The sequence below is a fragment of the Engystomops pustulosus genome, chromosome 11 (genome assembly GCF_040894005.1).
Source record: "Engystomops pustulosus chromosome 11, aEngPut4.maternal, whole genome shotgun sequence".
Lineage (NCBI taxonomy): Eukaryota > Metazoa > Chordata > Amphibia > Anura > Leptodactylidae > Engystomops > Engystomops pustulosus.
In genome coordinates this window covers 2,679,660-2,696,303 of record NC_092421.1, presented here as the reverse complement: position 1 = coordinate 2,696,303, position 16,644 = coordinate 2,679,660, and the positions used below count along the sequence as shown (strand labels likewise).

At 46.8% G+C, this 16,644-nt stretch overlaps 1 protein-coding gene across 3 annotated transcripts in view; it reads right to left on the bottom strand.

Annotated features, from left to right (window-relative positions):
* LOC140105399 (ras association domain-containing protein 4-like) overlaps positions 1-16,644 on the bottom strand; it is an 84,440-nt gene that overhangs the window by 17,040 nt on the left and 50,756 nt on the right. For all 3 annotated transcript variants that reach the window (XM_072129332.1, XM_072129330.1, XM_072129331.1), the window contains exon 5: positions 2,001-2,146. In XM_072129332.1, the coding sequence (XP_071985433.1) occupies positions 2,001-2,146 (146 nt within the window). The remainder of the gene's footprint in view (positions 1-2,000; positions 2,147-16,644) is intronic.

The following is a 16,644-nucleotide window of genomic DNA, read 5'->3' as shown; positions in this document are numbered from 1 at the left end:
ATCTACACCTAGAGGAGAGGAGGTTCTAACATCACCATAGACAGGGGGGCATCCTCTACACCTAGAGGAGAGGAGGTTCTACCATTACCATAGACAGGAGGCATCCTCTACACCTAGAGGAGAGGAGGTTCTACCATCACCATAGACAGGGGGCATCCTCTACACCTAGAGGAGAGGAGGTTCTACCAACACCATAGACAGGGGGCATCATCTACACCTAGAGGAGAGGAGGTTCTAACATCACCATAGACAGGGGGGCATCCTCTACACCTAGAGGAGAGGAGGTTCTACCATTACCATAGACAGGAGGCATCCTCTACACCTAGAGGAGAGGAGGTTCAAACATCACCATAGACAGGGGCATCCTCTACGCCTAGAGGAGAGGAGGTTCTACCATCACCATAGACAGGGGGCATCCTCTACACCTAGAGGAGAGGAGGTTCTATCATCACCATAGACAGGGGGCATGCTCTACACCTAGAGGAGAGGAGGTTCTACCATCACCATAGACAGGGGGCATCCTCTACACCTAGAGGAGGTTCTACCATCACCATAGACAGGGGGCATCCTCTACACCTAGAGGAGAGGAGGTTCTAGCATCACTATAGACAGGGGGCATCCTCTACACCTAGAGGAGAGGAGGTTCTATCATCACCATAGACAGGGGGCATCCTCTACACCTAGAGGAGAGGAGGTTCTACCATCACCATAGACAGGAGGCATCCTCTACACCTAGAGGAGAGGAGGTTCTACCATCACCATAGACAGGGGACATCCTCTACACCTAGAGGAGAGGAGGTTCTACCATCACCATAGACAGGGGGCATGCTCTACACCTAGAGGAGAGGAGGTTCTACCATCACCATAGACAGGGGGCATCCTCTACACCTAGAGGAGGTTCTACCATCACCATAGACAGGGGGCATCCTCTACACCTAGAGGAGAGGAGGTTCTAGCATCACTATAGACAGGGGGCATCCTCTACACCTAGAGGAGAGGAGGTTCTACCATCACCATAGACAGGGGACATCCTCTACACCTAGAGGAGAGGAGGTTCTATCATCACCATAGACAGGGGACATCCTCTACACCTAGAGGAGAGGAGGTTCTACCATCACCATAGACAGGGGGCATGCTCTACACCTAGAGGAGAGGAGGTTCTACCATCACCATAGACAGGGGGCATCCTCTACACCTAGAGGAGGTTCTACCATCACCATAGACAGGGGGCATCCTCTACACCTAGAGGAGAGAAGGTTCTACCATCACCATAGACAGGGGGAATCCTCTACACCTAGAGGAGAGGAGGTTCTACCATCACCATAGACAGGGGGCATCCTCTACACCTAGAGGAGAGGCATATCTACCATCACCATAGACAGGGGGAATCCTCTACACCTAGAGGAGAGGAGGTTCTACCATCACCATAAACAGGGGGCGTCCTCTACACCTAGAGGAGAGGAGGTTCTACCATCACCATAGACAGGGGGCATCCTCTACACCTAGAGGAGAGGAGGTTCTACCATCACCATAGACAGGGGGCATCCTCTACACCTAGAGGAGAGGAGGTTCTACCATCACCATAGACAGGGGACATCCTCTACACCTAGAGGAGAGGAGGATCTACCATCACCATAGACAGGGGGCATCCTCTACACCTAGAGGAGAGGAGGTTCTACCATCACCATAGACAGGGGGCATCCTCTACACCTAGAGGAGAGGAGGTTCTACCATCACCATAGACCATCACATTTGACAGTGGAAATGGCTTGATTTGTACTAATGAAGGACAAGCCTCAGAATAAGTCTGACACAAAGCAGGATCACAACGCTGCAATGAAAAAACGGGGCTAATTATTGACGCTTTGTATTAATTGTTGCACTTCGCTAGGAAGGAGTCCAAGTCTTTAATGGCCGTGGTTTCCGTTAATTAGATCACATAATTTCCTGAAATACATCACCTTACATCCCACCCATCTCTGCACCAGGGTTCAGCTTACCTGTCACTAACTTGCGAGTCTCTGCACCAGGATTCAGAAGAGCTGAAGGATATGCGTTCATTGCTGTCGTGCATCTGTAGTCTGATAGGTCGTCGCAAACCCCAGGATATGTTTAGCAGTCCTTCTACTACAAGTCCTCCCCCGTCCTAGGAGTAAGCACAAAAACCTCTTGGAGTTTAGCACATCCTTCCTATAAGGCAAAAACCTCCATATAAAAAATATGGTCTCATTCATGAATTCTTGGAATAAAACGTGAAACTATCCTGAAGACTTGTGTGTGACTTCCTGTTTCTCCGCGCACTTTTTCTATATTTTCCGGTAAACTATAGTGACCACTGGCGAGTGAGGTTGTACCGATATCCGGAGAAGTATCCTCATACTTGATATCGCTACAATACTTTGGATTCACTGTTTAGGGTGCCGTCTCATGGGGCATTTACGTTGCGTTAAGGTAACGCGGTGCAAATGCCTGGGGGCATCATGTTCTAAGTGTTTCCGATGAAACCCATGTGATCTGTAACAATCGAGGTGAAGGTGATCATAGTAATGGTAATATAGATGAATACATTATTTTGGGTCTTTATACATTTTTATTAATTTATCATTTATTAATTTAACTATTAATAATATGTTAAAAACCCAGAGAATGTAGTGATCTATAGAGATCTCTGAGAAGGTCCATCTCTATATACCAGTGAGTTTGTGTCACAGTGTAACTCTATGGAGGCTCTAGTGATATAACATCCCACAGTGTAACCAGTAATACCATAGTCTAGAGGATGGGGGCGCTGTATCTCTATATACCAGTGCATGGAGCGTGTGTCACAGTGTAACTCTATGGAGGCTCTAGTGATATAACATCCCACAGTGTAACCAGTAATACCATAGTCTAGTGGATGGGGGCGCTGTATCTCTATATACCAGTGCATGGAGCAGGTGTCACAGTGTAACTCTATGGAGGCTCTAGTGATATAACATCCCACAGTGTAACCAGTAATACCATAGTCTAGTGGATGGGGGCGCTGTATCTCTATATACCAGTGCATGGAGCAGGTGTCACAGTGTAACTCTATGGAGGCTCTAGTGATATAACATCCCCCAGTGTAACCAGTAATACCATAGTCTAGTGGATGGGGGCGCTGTACCCCTATATTCCAGTGCATGGAGCAGGTGTCACAGTGTAACTCTATGGAGGCTCTAGTGATATAACATCCCCCCAGTGTAACCAGTAATACCATAGTCTAGTGGATGGGGGCACTGTATCTCTATATACCAGTGCATGGAGCAGGTGTCACAGTGTAACTCTATGGAGGCTCTAGTGATATAACATCCCCCAGTGTAACCAGTAATACCATAGTCTAGTGGATGGGGGCGCTGTATCTCTATATACCAGTGCATGCAGCGTGTGTCACAGTGTAACTCTATGGAGGCTCTAGTGATATAACATCCCCCCAGTGTAACCAGTAATACCATAGTCTAGTGGATGGGGGCGCTGTATCTCTATATACCAGTGCATGGAGCAGGTGTCACAGTGTAACTCTATGGAGGCTCTAGTGATATAACATCCCCCAGTGTAACCAGTAATACCATAGTCTAGTGGATGGGGGCGCTGTATCTCTATATACCAGTGCATGGAGCAGGTGTCACAGTGTAACTCTATGGAGGCTCTAGTGATATAACATCCCCCCAGTGTAACCAGTAATACCATAGTCTAGTGGATGGGGGCGCTGTATCTCTATATACCAGTGCATGGAGCAGGTGTCACAGTGTAACTCTATGGAGGCTCTAGTGATATAACATCCCCCAGTGTAACCAGTAATACCATAGTCTAGTGGATGGGGGCGCTGTACCTCTATATACCAGTGCATGGAGCAGGTGTCACAGTGTAACTCTATGGAGGCTCTAGTGATATAACATCCCCCAGTGTAACCAGTAATACCATAGTCTAGTGGATGGGGGCGCTGTATCTCTATATACCAGTGCATGCAGCGTGTGTCACAGTGTAACTCTATGGAGGCTCTAGTGATATAACATCCCCCCAGTGTAACCAGTAATACCATAGTCTAGTGGATGGGGGCGCTGTATCTCTATATACCAGTGCATGGAGCAGGTGTCACAGTGTAACTCTATGGAGGCTCTAGTGATATAACATCCTCCAGTGTAACCAGTAATACCATAGTCTAGTGGATGGGGGCGCTGTATCTCTATATACCAGTGCATGGAGCAGGTGTCACAGTGTAACTCTATGGAGGCTCTAGTGATATAACATCCCCCCAGTGTAACCAGTAATACCATAGTCTAGTGGATGGGGGCGCTGTATCTCTATATACCAGTGCATGGAGCAGGTGTCACAGTGTAACTCTATGGAGGCTCTAGTGATATAACATCCTCCAGTGTAACCAGTAATACCATAGTCTAGTGGATGGGTGCGCTGTATCTCTATATACCAGTGCATGGAGCAGGTGTCACAGTGTAACTCTATGGAGGCTCTAGTGATATAACATCCCCCCAGTGTAACCAGTAATACCATAGTCTAGTGGATGGGGGCGCTGTATCTCTATATACCAGTGCATGGAGCCTGTGTCACAGTGTAACTCTATGGAGGCTCTAGTGATATAACATCCCCCAGTGTAACCAGTAATACCATAGTCTAGTGGATGGGGGCGCTGTATCTCTATATACCAGTGCATGGAGCAGGTGTCACAGTGTAACTCTATGGAGGCTCTAGTGATATAACATCCCCCAGTGTAACCAGTAATACCATAGTCTAGTGGATGGGGGCGCTGTATCTCTATATACCAGTGCATGGAGCAGGTGTCACAGTGTAACTCTATGGAGGCTCTAGTGATATAACATCCCCCCCAGTGTAACCAGTAATACCATAGTCTAGTGGATGGGGGCGCTGTATCTCTATATACCAGTGCATGGAGCCTGTGTCACAGTGTAACTCTATGGAGGCTCTAGTGATATAACATCCCCCCAGTGTAACCAGTAATACCATAGTCTAGTGGATGGGGGCGCTGTACCCCTATATTCCAGTGCATGGAGCAGGTGTCACAGTGTAACTCTATGGAGGCTCTAGTGATATAACATCCCCCCAGTGTAACCAGTAATACCATAGTCTAGTGGATGGGGGCGCTGTATCTCTATATACCAGTGCATGGAGCAGGTGTCACAGTGTAACTCTATGGAGGCTCTAGTGATATAACATCCCCCCAGTGTAACCAGTAATACCATAGTCTAGTGGATGGGGGCGCTGTACCCCTATATTCCAGTGCATGGAGCAGGTGTCACAGTGTAACTCTATGGAGGCTCTAGTGATATAACATCCCCCCAGTGTAACCAGTAATACCATAGTCTAGTGGATGGGGGCGCTGTATCTCTATATACCAGTGCATGGAGCAGGTGTCACAGTGTAACTCTATGGAGGCTCTAGTGATATAACATCCCCCAGTGTAACCAGTAATACCATAGTCTAGTGGATGGGGGCGCTGTATCTCTATATACCAGTGCATGGAGCCTGTGTCACAGTGTAACTCTATGGAGGCTCTAGTGATATAACATCCTCCAGTGTAACCAGTAATACCATAGTCTAGTGGATGGGGGCACTGTATCTCTATATACCAGTGCATGGAGCAGGTGTCACAGTGTAACTCTATGGAGGCTCTAGTGATATAACATCCCCCAGTGTAACCAGTAATACCATAGTCTAGTGGATGGGGGCGCTGTATCTCTATATACCAGTGCATGCAGCGTGTGTCACAGTGTAACTCTATGGAGGCTCTAGTGATATAACATCCCCCCAGTGTAACCAGTAATACCATAGTCTAGTGGATGGGGGCGCTGTATCTCTATATACCAGTGCATGGAGCAGGTGTCACAGTGTAACTCTATGGAGGCTCTAGTGATATAACATCCCCCAGTGTAACCAGTAATACCATAGTCTAGTGGATGGGGGCGCTGTATCTCTATATACCAGTGCATGGAGCAGGTGTCACAGTGTAACTCTATGGAGGCTCTAGTGATATAACATCCCCCCAGTGTAACCAGTAATACCATAGTCTAGTGGATGGGGGCGCTGTATCTCTATATACCAGTGCATGGAGCAGGTGTCACAGTGTAACTCTATGGAGGCTCTAGTGATATAACATCCCCCAGTGTAACCAGTAATACCATAGTCTAGTGGATGGGGGCGCTGTATCTCTATATACCAGTGCATGCAGCGTGTGTCACAGTGTAACTCTATGGAGGCTCTAGTGATATAACATCCCCCCCAGTGTAACCAGTAATACCATAGTCTAGTGGATGGGGGCGCTGTATCTCTATATACCAGTGCATGGAGCCTGTGTCACAGTGTAACTCTATGGAGGCTCTAGTGATATAACATCCCCCCAGTGTAACCAGTAATACCATAGTCTAGTGGATGGGGGCGCTGTACCCCTATATTCCAGTGCATGGAGCAGGTGTCACAGTGTAACTCTATGGAGGCTCTAGTGATATAACATCCCCCCAGTGTAACCAGTAATACCATAGTCTAGTGGATGGGGGCGCTGTATCTCTATATACCAGTGCATGGAGCAGGTGTCACAGTGTAACTCTATGGAGGCTCTAGTGATATAACATCCCCCCAGTGTAACCAGTAATACCATAGTCTAGTGGATGGGGGCGCTGTACCCCTATATTCCAGTGCATGGAGCAGGTGTCACAGTGTAACTCTATGGAGGCTCTAGTGATATAACATCCCCCCAGTGTAACCAGTAATACCATAGTCTAGTGGATGGGGGCGCTGTATCTCTATATACCAGTGCATGGAGCAGGTGTCACAGTGTAACTCTATGGAGGCTCTAGTGATATAACATCCCCCAGTGTAACCAGTAATACCATAGTCTAGTGGATGGGGGCGCTGTATCTCTATATACCAGTGCATGGAGCCTGTGTCACAGTGTAACTCTATGGAGGCTCTAGTGATATAACATCCTCCAGTGTAACCAGTAATACCATAGTCTAGTGGATGGGGGCGCTGTATCTCTATATACCAGTGCATGGAGCAGGTGTCACAGTGTAACTCTATGGAGGCTCTAGTGATATAACATCCCCCCAGTGTAACCAGTAATACCATAGTCTAGTGGATGGGGGCGCTGTATCTCTATATACCAGTGCATGGAGCAGGTGTCACAGTGTAACTCTATGGAGGCTCTAGTGATATAACATCCTCCAGTGTAACCAGTAATACCATAGTCTAGTGGATGGGTGCGCTGTATCTCTATATACCAGTGCATGGAGCAGGTGTCACAGTGTAACTCTATGGAGGCTCTAGTGATATAACATCCCACAGTGTAACCAGTAATACCATAGTCTAGTGGATGGGGGCGCTGTATCTCTATATACCAGTGCATGGAGCCTGTGTCACAGTGTAACTCTATGGAGGCTCTAGTGATATAACATCCCCCAGTGTAACCAGTAATACCATAGTCTAGTGGATGGGGGCGCTGTATCTCTATATACCAGTGCATGGAGCAGGTGTCACAGTGTAACTCTATGGAGGCTCTAGTGATATAACATCCCCCAGTGTAACCAGTAATACCATAGTCTAGTGGATGGGGGCGCTGTATCTCTATATACCAGTGCATGGAGCAGGTGTCACAGTGTAACTCTATGGAGGCTCTAGTGATATAACATCCCCCCCAGTGTAACCAGTAATACCATAGTCTAGTGGATGGGGGCGCTGTATCTCTATATACCAGTGCATGGAGCCTGTGTCACAGTGTAACTCTATGGAGGCTCTAGTGATATAACATCCCCCAGTGTAACCAGTAATACCATAGTCTAGTGGATGGGGGCGCTGTATCTCTATATACCAGTGCATGGAGCGTGTGTCACAGTGTAACTCTATGGAGGCTCTAGTGATATAACATCCCCCCAGTGTAACCAGTAATACCATAGTCTAGTGGATGGGGGCGCTGTATCTCTATATACCAGTGCATGGAGCAGGTGTCACAGTGTAACTCTATGGAGGCTCTAGTGATATAACATCCTCCAGTGTAACCAGTAATACCATAGTCTAGTGGATGGGTGCGCTGTATCTCTATATACCAGTGCATGGAGCAGGTGTCACAGTGTAACTCTATGGAGGCTCTAGTGATATAACATCCCACAGTGTAACCAGTAATACCATAGTCTAGTGGATGGGGGCGCTGTATCTCTATATACCAGTGCATGGAGCCTGTGTCACAGTGTAACTCTATGGAGGCTCTAGTGATATAACATCCCCCAGTGTAACCAGTAATACCATAGTCTAGTGGATGGGGGCGCTGTATCTCTATATACCAGTGCATGGAGCAGGTGTCACAGTGTAACTCTATGGAGGCTCTAGTGATATAACATCCCCCAGTGTAACCAGTAATACCATAGTCTAGTGGATGGGGGCGCTGTATCTCTATATACCAGTGCATGGAGCAGGTGTCACAGTGTAACTCTATGGAGGCTCTAGTGATATAACATCCCCCCCAGTGTAACCAGTAATACCATAGTCTAGTGGATGGGGGCGCTGTACCTCTATATACCAGTGCATGGAGCCTGTGTCACAGTGTAACTCTATGGAGGCTCTAGTGATATAACATCCCCCCAGTGTAACCAGTAATACCATAGTCTAGTGGATGGGGGCGCTGTACCCCTATATTCCAGTGCATGGAGCAGGTGTCACAGTGTAACTCTATGGAGGCTCTAGTGATATAACATCCCCCCAGTGTAACCAGTAATACCATAGTCTAGTGGATGGGGGCGCTGTATCTCTATATACCAGTGCATGGAGCAGGTGTCACAGTGTAACTCTATGGAGGCTCTAGTGATATAACATCCCCCCAGTGTAACCAGTAATACCATAGTCTAGTGGATGGGGGCGCTGTATCTCTATATACCAGTGCATGGAGCAGGTGTCACAGTGTAACTCTATGGAGGCTCTAGTGATATAACATCCCCCCAGTGTAACCAGTAATACCATAGTCTAGTGGATGGGGGCGCTGTATCTCTATATACCAGTGCATGGAGCAGGTGTCACAGTGTAACTCTATGGAGGCTCTAGTGATATAACATCCCCCAGTGTAACCAGTAATACCATAGTCTAGTGGATGGGGGCGCTGTATCTCTATATACCAGTGCATGCAGCGTGTGTCACAGTGTAACTCTATGGAGGCTCTAGTGATATAACATCCCCCCAGTGTAACCAGTAATACCATAGTCTAGTGGATGGGGGCGCTGTATCTCTATATACCAGTGCATGGAGCAGGTGTCACAGTGTAACTCTATGGAGGCTCTAGTGATATAACATCCCCCCAGTGTAACCAGTAATACCATAGTCTAGTGGATGGGGGCGCTGTATCTCTATATACCAGTGCATGGAGCAGGTGTCACAGTGTAACTCTATGGAGGCTCTAGTGATATAACATCCCCCCAGTGTAACCAGTAATACCATAGTCTAGTGGATGGGGGCGCTGTACCCCTATATTCCAGTGCATGGAGCAGGTGTCACAGTGTAACTCTATGGAGGCTCTAGTGATATAACATCCCCCCAGTGTAACCAGTAATACCATAGTCTAGTGGATGGGGGCGCTGTATCTCTATATACCAGTGCATGGAGCAGGTGTCACAGTGTAACTCTATGGAGGCTCTAGTGATATAACATCCCCCCAGTGTAACCAGTAATACCATAGTCTAGTGGATGGGGGCGCTGTATCTCTATATACCAGTGCATGGAGCGGGTGTCACAGTGTAACTCTATGGAGGCTCTAGTGATATAACATCCCCCCAGTCCAATCATACTACCTCATATTACTACATATACATTAGCACATACATCAGTCTTATACTCATTGCCTATAATAACCAATCAGAGCTGAAAACTCAGATTAATGACCTGTGGCAAAATAGAAACTGAGCTGAGATTGGGTGTTAGAAGCTGAGCTGTGATTGCATGTTAGAAGCTGAGCTGTGATTGCATGTTAGAAGCTGAGCTGTGATTGCATGTTAGAAGCTGAGCTGTGATTGCATGTTAGAAGCTGAGCTGTGATTGCATGTTAGAAGCTGAGCTGTGATTGCATGTTAGAAGCTGAGCTGTGATTGCATGTTAGAAGCTGAGCTGTGATTGCATGTTAGAAGCTGAGCTGTGATTGCATGTTAGAAGCTGAGCTGTGATTGCATGTTAGAAGCTGAGCTGTGATTGCATGTTAGAAGCTGAGCTGTGATTGCATGTTAGAAGCTGAGCTGTGATTGCATGTTAGAAGCTGAGCTGTGATTGCATGTTAGAAGCTGAGCTGTGATTGCATGTTAGAAGCTGAGCTGTGATTGCATGTTAGAAGCTGAGCTGTGATTGCATGTTAGAAGCTGAGCTGTGATTGCATGTTAGAAGCTGAGCTGTGATTGCATGTTAGAAGCTGAGCTGTGATTGCATGTTAGAAGCTGAGCTGTGATTGCATGTTAGAAGCTGAGCTGTGATTGCATGTTAGAAGCTGAGCTGTGATTGCATGTTAGAAGCTGAGCTGTCATTGGTAGTTAAATGCCACAGCAGCAGCATAAGACAATGGCTGTAGATGGTGGTTAATGGGTGTAGTTTGGAAAGCACAGGATGAAAACCTATTCTAATTTGGTGATTGTGCAGATTCCTTTAGCACACACTTACACACACATACGTGTATGTGTGAGTGTGTGTGTGTGAGTGTATGCTAAAGGAATCTGCACAATCACCAAATTAGAATAGGTTTTCATCCTGTGCTTTCCAAACTACACCCATTAACCACCATCTACAGCCATTGTCTGCTGCTGCTGTGGCATTTAACTTCCAACCACAGCTCAGCTTCTAACATCCAATCACAGCTCAGCTTCTAACATCCAATCACATAAATCTCAGCTCAGTTTCTATTTTGCCGCAGGTCATTAATCTGAGTTTTCAGCTCTGATTGGTTATTATAGGCAATGAGTATAAGACTGATGTATGAGCTAATATGTATATGTAATAATATGAGGTAATAGAATTGGACTTAATGGATAAACAGGTTGTAAGCAGCCAAACGCATGGTAAACGGTCAAAAACTGATCCTTAAAAACGGACCAAAAACGCCTTGTGTGGCATCACCCTTATCCTTCTACTTTGACCTCCTGTTTTGGGGATCCTCTCATCGTTTCCAACTATTAACGTCAGGTGTTTTGGTTTCTTAATTGTTTTGGAACTTGAGGGTACATCTTTACCCCTCACTGCAGGGGCTATAGCTGTGTCTCTATATGGGGGGGGGGGGGGTGGGGGGAGTCGTAGAATTATTCCTTTACAACAATGTAAACCAAGAAGAAGCTGCAGAATTCCCACCAGCACCATGCCCCCCCCCCCTCAAACAGCTGATAAAGAGTCAGACGCTCAGTGGTTCCATATTAAAGGCATATCCGAAAGAGAAGTCGTCAGTTTAAAAAAGCTGAATTAACCCATTCACTTCCCTATGTCTTTTGCAGGTAAAAAGCAATGCAGCCGCTACGAGGGTCCGATGATGCAACACTTTTCAGCGATCATATGATTCTGGTTATATTATGCTTTGCTTTTTAATTTAGGTCATAAAAATGTCAATTCTTATTTGGGTTGTAGATATATATATACTCGAGTATAAGCCATAAAATGTGCTGAAAACCCAAACTCACCTTTCCGGCTTCCCCCGCTACTGGCTATATACTGGGGCAGGGTGCTGGCTATATACTGGGGCAGGGTGCTGGCTATATACTGGGGCAGGGTGCTGGCTATATACTGGGGCAGGGGGCTGGCTATATACTGGGGGATATGGGCTGGCTATATACTGGGGCAGGGGCTGGCTATATACTGGGGGATATGGGCTGGCAGGCTATATACTGGGGGGCAGGTGCTGGATATATACTATGAGGCAGGGTCCGGCAGGCTATATACTGTACTGGGAAGTCTGTGACCAATGCATTTCCCACCCTCGGCTTAAACTCGAGTCAATAGGTTTTCCCAGGTTTTTGTGGTAAAATTAGGGGCCTCGGCTTATACTTGGGTCGGCTTATACTCAAGTATATACGGTTATTTAGATTTTTTTTTTCCTTTACTTTTTATAGTAAGTGATACATAAAATGCCAAAATTTACATTTAGAAAAAAATGTGACTAATAGAAGAAATGCTGAATCAGCAGGACAGAAGGGGGGGGGTATGTGTGGCAGAATACGGCTGAAGATGCTATATATCGAAGTGTCTTATTTAATGCTTTATGTCGAAGCGTTTTTTTCACACAATTTAATAAAGCTAAAAAATGTAGCAAATGAATATATTCAATACAACAACATCATGCACTCAGTCCAGGAAGTTTAAAGAGAAGCGACGAGTGGAAAATTCCCAGTGGACTTTGGATCGCAGCCATTTCTCTCTGGCTTTACAATAGATCATTTTTCTAACTGAAGATGATGATTATTAGATTGTCCCCAGGACTGGAAATATGTGACAAAATCTTTTAAAATGTAATCTTCTGGAAATCTTGTAAAACCCATTTATAATGTTGTATAACCTATAAATCCCAAGGCAGCAATATAGAGCGATCCCATTTTCTACAAATATTTTGAGCATGCCAGTGGGAATTTGGGGAATGATGTCAAACATCTCATAACATCTGCTGTCCATCTCATAGGTCCCCAGCGTGTAAGATGGACGGGGTGGGGTAGTGTGGAAGGGGGGGCACTGCGACATGGTGACTATTGGCTATTGCAGGGAGCGCTGTGACTATTTTAGGGAGCGCTGTGACTATTGCAGGGAGCGCTGTGACTATTGCAGGGAGCGCTGTGACTATTGTAGGGAGCGCTGTGAATATTGTAGGGAGCGCTGTGACTATTGCAGGGAGCGCTGTGACTATTGCAGGGAGCGCTGTGACTATTGCAGGGAGCGCTGTGACTATTGCAGGGAGCGCTGTGACTATTGCAGGGAGCGCTGTGAATATTGCAGGGAGCGCTGTGAATATTGCAGGGAGCGCTGTGGCTATTGTAGGGAGCGCTGTGACTATTGTAGGGAGCGCTGTGACTATTGTAGGGAGCGCTGTGACTATTGTAGGGAGCGCTGTGAATATTGTAGGGAGCGCTGTGACTATTGTAGGGAGCGCTGTGACTATTGCAGGGAGCGCTGTGACTATTGTAGGGAGCGCTGTGACTATTGTAGGGGCGCTGTGACTATTGCAGGGAGCGCTGTGACTATTGCAGGGAGCGCTGTGACTATTGCAGGGGCGCTGTGACTATTGCAGGGGCGCTGTGACTATTGTAGGGAGCGCTGTGACTATTGTAGGGAGCGCTGTGACTATTGCAGGGGCGCTGTGACTATAGGCTTCTTTGGAAAATTGCTGTAAAGGTGTAAGCTTAAAGGAATAGTCCAGCCACACACATAAAAATCAAGTCTTGTGGATAGAGGATAACTTGCAGATCGATGGGGGTCCCGTGGAGCAAATGACCCCCAAATGAACAGGCTGGAGCAACTTTAACAGTGTGTGGCCTCTTAACAGCAAATAACACGCTCACTGGTGCTGGAGCATGATACTTGGAGAACCAATCATTAGATTCCTGAGGGCTCTCCTAACAGTGAATACCTCCTTTTCTAAGTTATTCCAAAAAGTTTCTACTGTTATTACAGGCTTGGGGAAGGCACTAGGCCGACCCTTGTCTGCACAATCTATAGCCTGCAGCTGTAAGATTGTACATTGGGTGCCTGAGGGGAGTGGCTGAATGTTGGACATAGACCCTATTGGTATCCTCCTCCCCTTCACGCTTCCCAATTGCTTCATCCCCATAGGTGCTGTGACGGCTCTCCTAATAAGAGTCCGGAAGTGTGGTCTCTACCTCCTGAATTGTTCTACTACACCCCCTTAGGGACCCCCCGGTGATCTTCTGCTGGTGACAGATCCATCTTTGGAAAGTTGATTTTCTTTTGCTCATCCTTAGATTCGGATAGGCTACAGCTTCTCCTTTGAGCTGAATAGTTATTTCCCCACTGTTTTTGCCCAAATCATTTTGATGTCTTTGTGCTCCTTTCCTTGCCCCCCTCGTGTCTCCCTCTCTCCTTCCGTCTATCCTCTCTCTTTATACCCACGTTCTTCCCCCCTTGTCTGAGTCTAACATAAAAATTGTCTCCTTTAATGTTAGAGACCTTCAAACTCCGGAGAAACGGCAGATGTTATTAAGAGATCTTTTGCATCTCCAGGCACAGGTGGTCTTCCTTCAGGAGAAAGGAGCAGAAATAAGATTCAGACTCTCCAGCCGCTACTTCCCATATTGCTACCACGGGTGCTCAAGGGATTCCCGCTCCAAGGGCATAGGTATACTAACCTCACAGACAGTCGTGTGTCTTCACGGATTCTAGGTCCATTCCAGAGGGTCATTTCGTGTGAGTTTCTCAAAGGTTGACACTTTCCCAAACTTTACCTTCCTAGCTGTGGGCAACCGGTGGCTCTGGCCTCTTACTTAGTAGAATTGCAGACTGGCCGGGTATCCCGATTGTGGGAGGGGGTGATCAAAACCTTGCCATATCTCCCGGTCTGGACACGTTCCCTGGTCTCAGCTGACATGGGTTAGGGATCTCCACTACTTTTACCAGCCAGTGACTGTATGAAGGTCAATGTTCCCTAGCTCCCAATATTATACATACTGCTCGTATTATTCCAGAATCGACTACTTCCTGTTCAATCATTTTCATTTTGACGGGATATTCATACCTCCAGCCCGTCTGATCATTCTCCTATCTCTTTCACTTTGGGGCTGGCAACCCTGTCTACTTCATGGACTGCTGGATCCACTAGGAGGCCCACAAATAATATAATGGAGATGTGTTTGTGAGAATAGGTGGCAGGGTGAAAAGGGAGAAGTATGCACAGGCTCAGAGCTGCTGTCCCAGATTATAAAGGTAAAAGATCGTCATAAGCAAGTGCAAACCCCCATTGACTAGGGCCGCTCTTAACTCTCCCCTGGAGCAACGCCGCTCTTTCTACCAAGGGAAAGCAAAAGAATCTTTGGTAAAATGCCGTAGTGTTTTCGACGAACAAAGCAATACGCTGGGTAAGATCCTAGCTAATCCTCTTAAATCTTAGAGGTCGACCAATTATGTCCCTCATATAAACAGTACCTCAGTTCCGCAGCAGGAATTGCCAAATCATTCAGACACTCTTATGCCCCTCTGTACCAGCCCTCTTTTCATTGGTAGACATCCAGGCATATCGGGACTCTGTAAATTCCCCAAGTTTATTTGAGGAGGAGAGGGAAGGGCTGGAGGCGCAGATCTCCCTGGAGGAACCAAAGTTATTCCAAAGGAGGGTAAAGATCTGGGTTCCAGGTACAGACCCATCTCTCTGCTCAACATGGACTTTAAGCTGCTCTCAAAGATCTTAACCAATTGTCTAGCACCTCTGATGTTGGGCTTGGTCCACCTTGATCAGGCAGGTTTAATCTCCTCCATGTAGGCCAGAGACAATATGACTAGAGCCTTGAATATGGGCCACTTGGCTAATCCCCATGATTGTCCTTGGATACTGGAAAAGCTTGGCTTGGGATCATGTACTCCACACCCACTGCCTGAATCAGAGTAAATGGGGTGTACTCCCGCCTACTAGAAATCAGCAGAAATGGGACTAGACAGGGTCGCCCGTTATCCCCCCTGATATTTGCTCTGGTGATCGACACTTTCCAGAATCAGATCAAATCCCAATGTCCCAATGCTATTCTTTCTATCCACTTCACTAGTTTCGATCCCCAACCTTCTCAGCGAATTGGACACATTCACTGAATGTCAAGGTGAACATGCAGAAGTCAGAAGCCATGGCCCTCGATATGCCCCTCAAATAAGTTCACACTCACCTTTCTGCTCTCAGTGCAACATCTTTTTTCGACATTTGTGTGGGGCTATAAACTACCAAGACTCAGGATATCTATCTTTACCACCCCAAAGAATGCAGACAGGGTTTTCCCTCACAAATTTTACACATCATCACAATGAAGCCCATCTGTACAAGATTGTAAACTTCTGTAGGCACCAAAACACCAAGTCCAGGATCTTGAGCGAACAGGCCTCGTCACGGGTGCCCTTGTCGGGTCTCCCTTGAGTGCAGAGGAGATGGTGGAGATCCATGGCTCAATACCCCACGATCCACACCACACGGTGGATGGTATTCCAGAGATATAAAGCTAGGGTCAGATATCCAAAAAATGCAATGAGGCAGCACTCCGGTAAGTATAAAGGTGATGAGTCCCCCATACTCCAATCCTTGGCAACTCTGACTTCCCACCCGGTCCAGCCCAGTCACTTTTTAAACTTTCGATGCCACACAATGGATGGTCATCCTCTGGATGCTACAGAGCCTGCCATTACCTTAGTTACTCTGCAGGACTTACCAAGGGCATCTATTTGGCAAGGCCTCCAGCTCCCTCATTACTTGAGCTCTTTGACCGCCCCCCTCGAGGTTTCCCAGGTCTAAAATAGGATTGGAGGATATCTGTCCACAGGTGGGACCAGCCTGAGACACAATGTCTTCAGAATACACCCCCTAAAATCCTTTCCACTCTTTTATGCTGAGCTGGGAAGAACATTTCCCTCTCTATTGAACAGAGAAATCAAATCTACATACTGGCACAC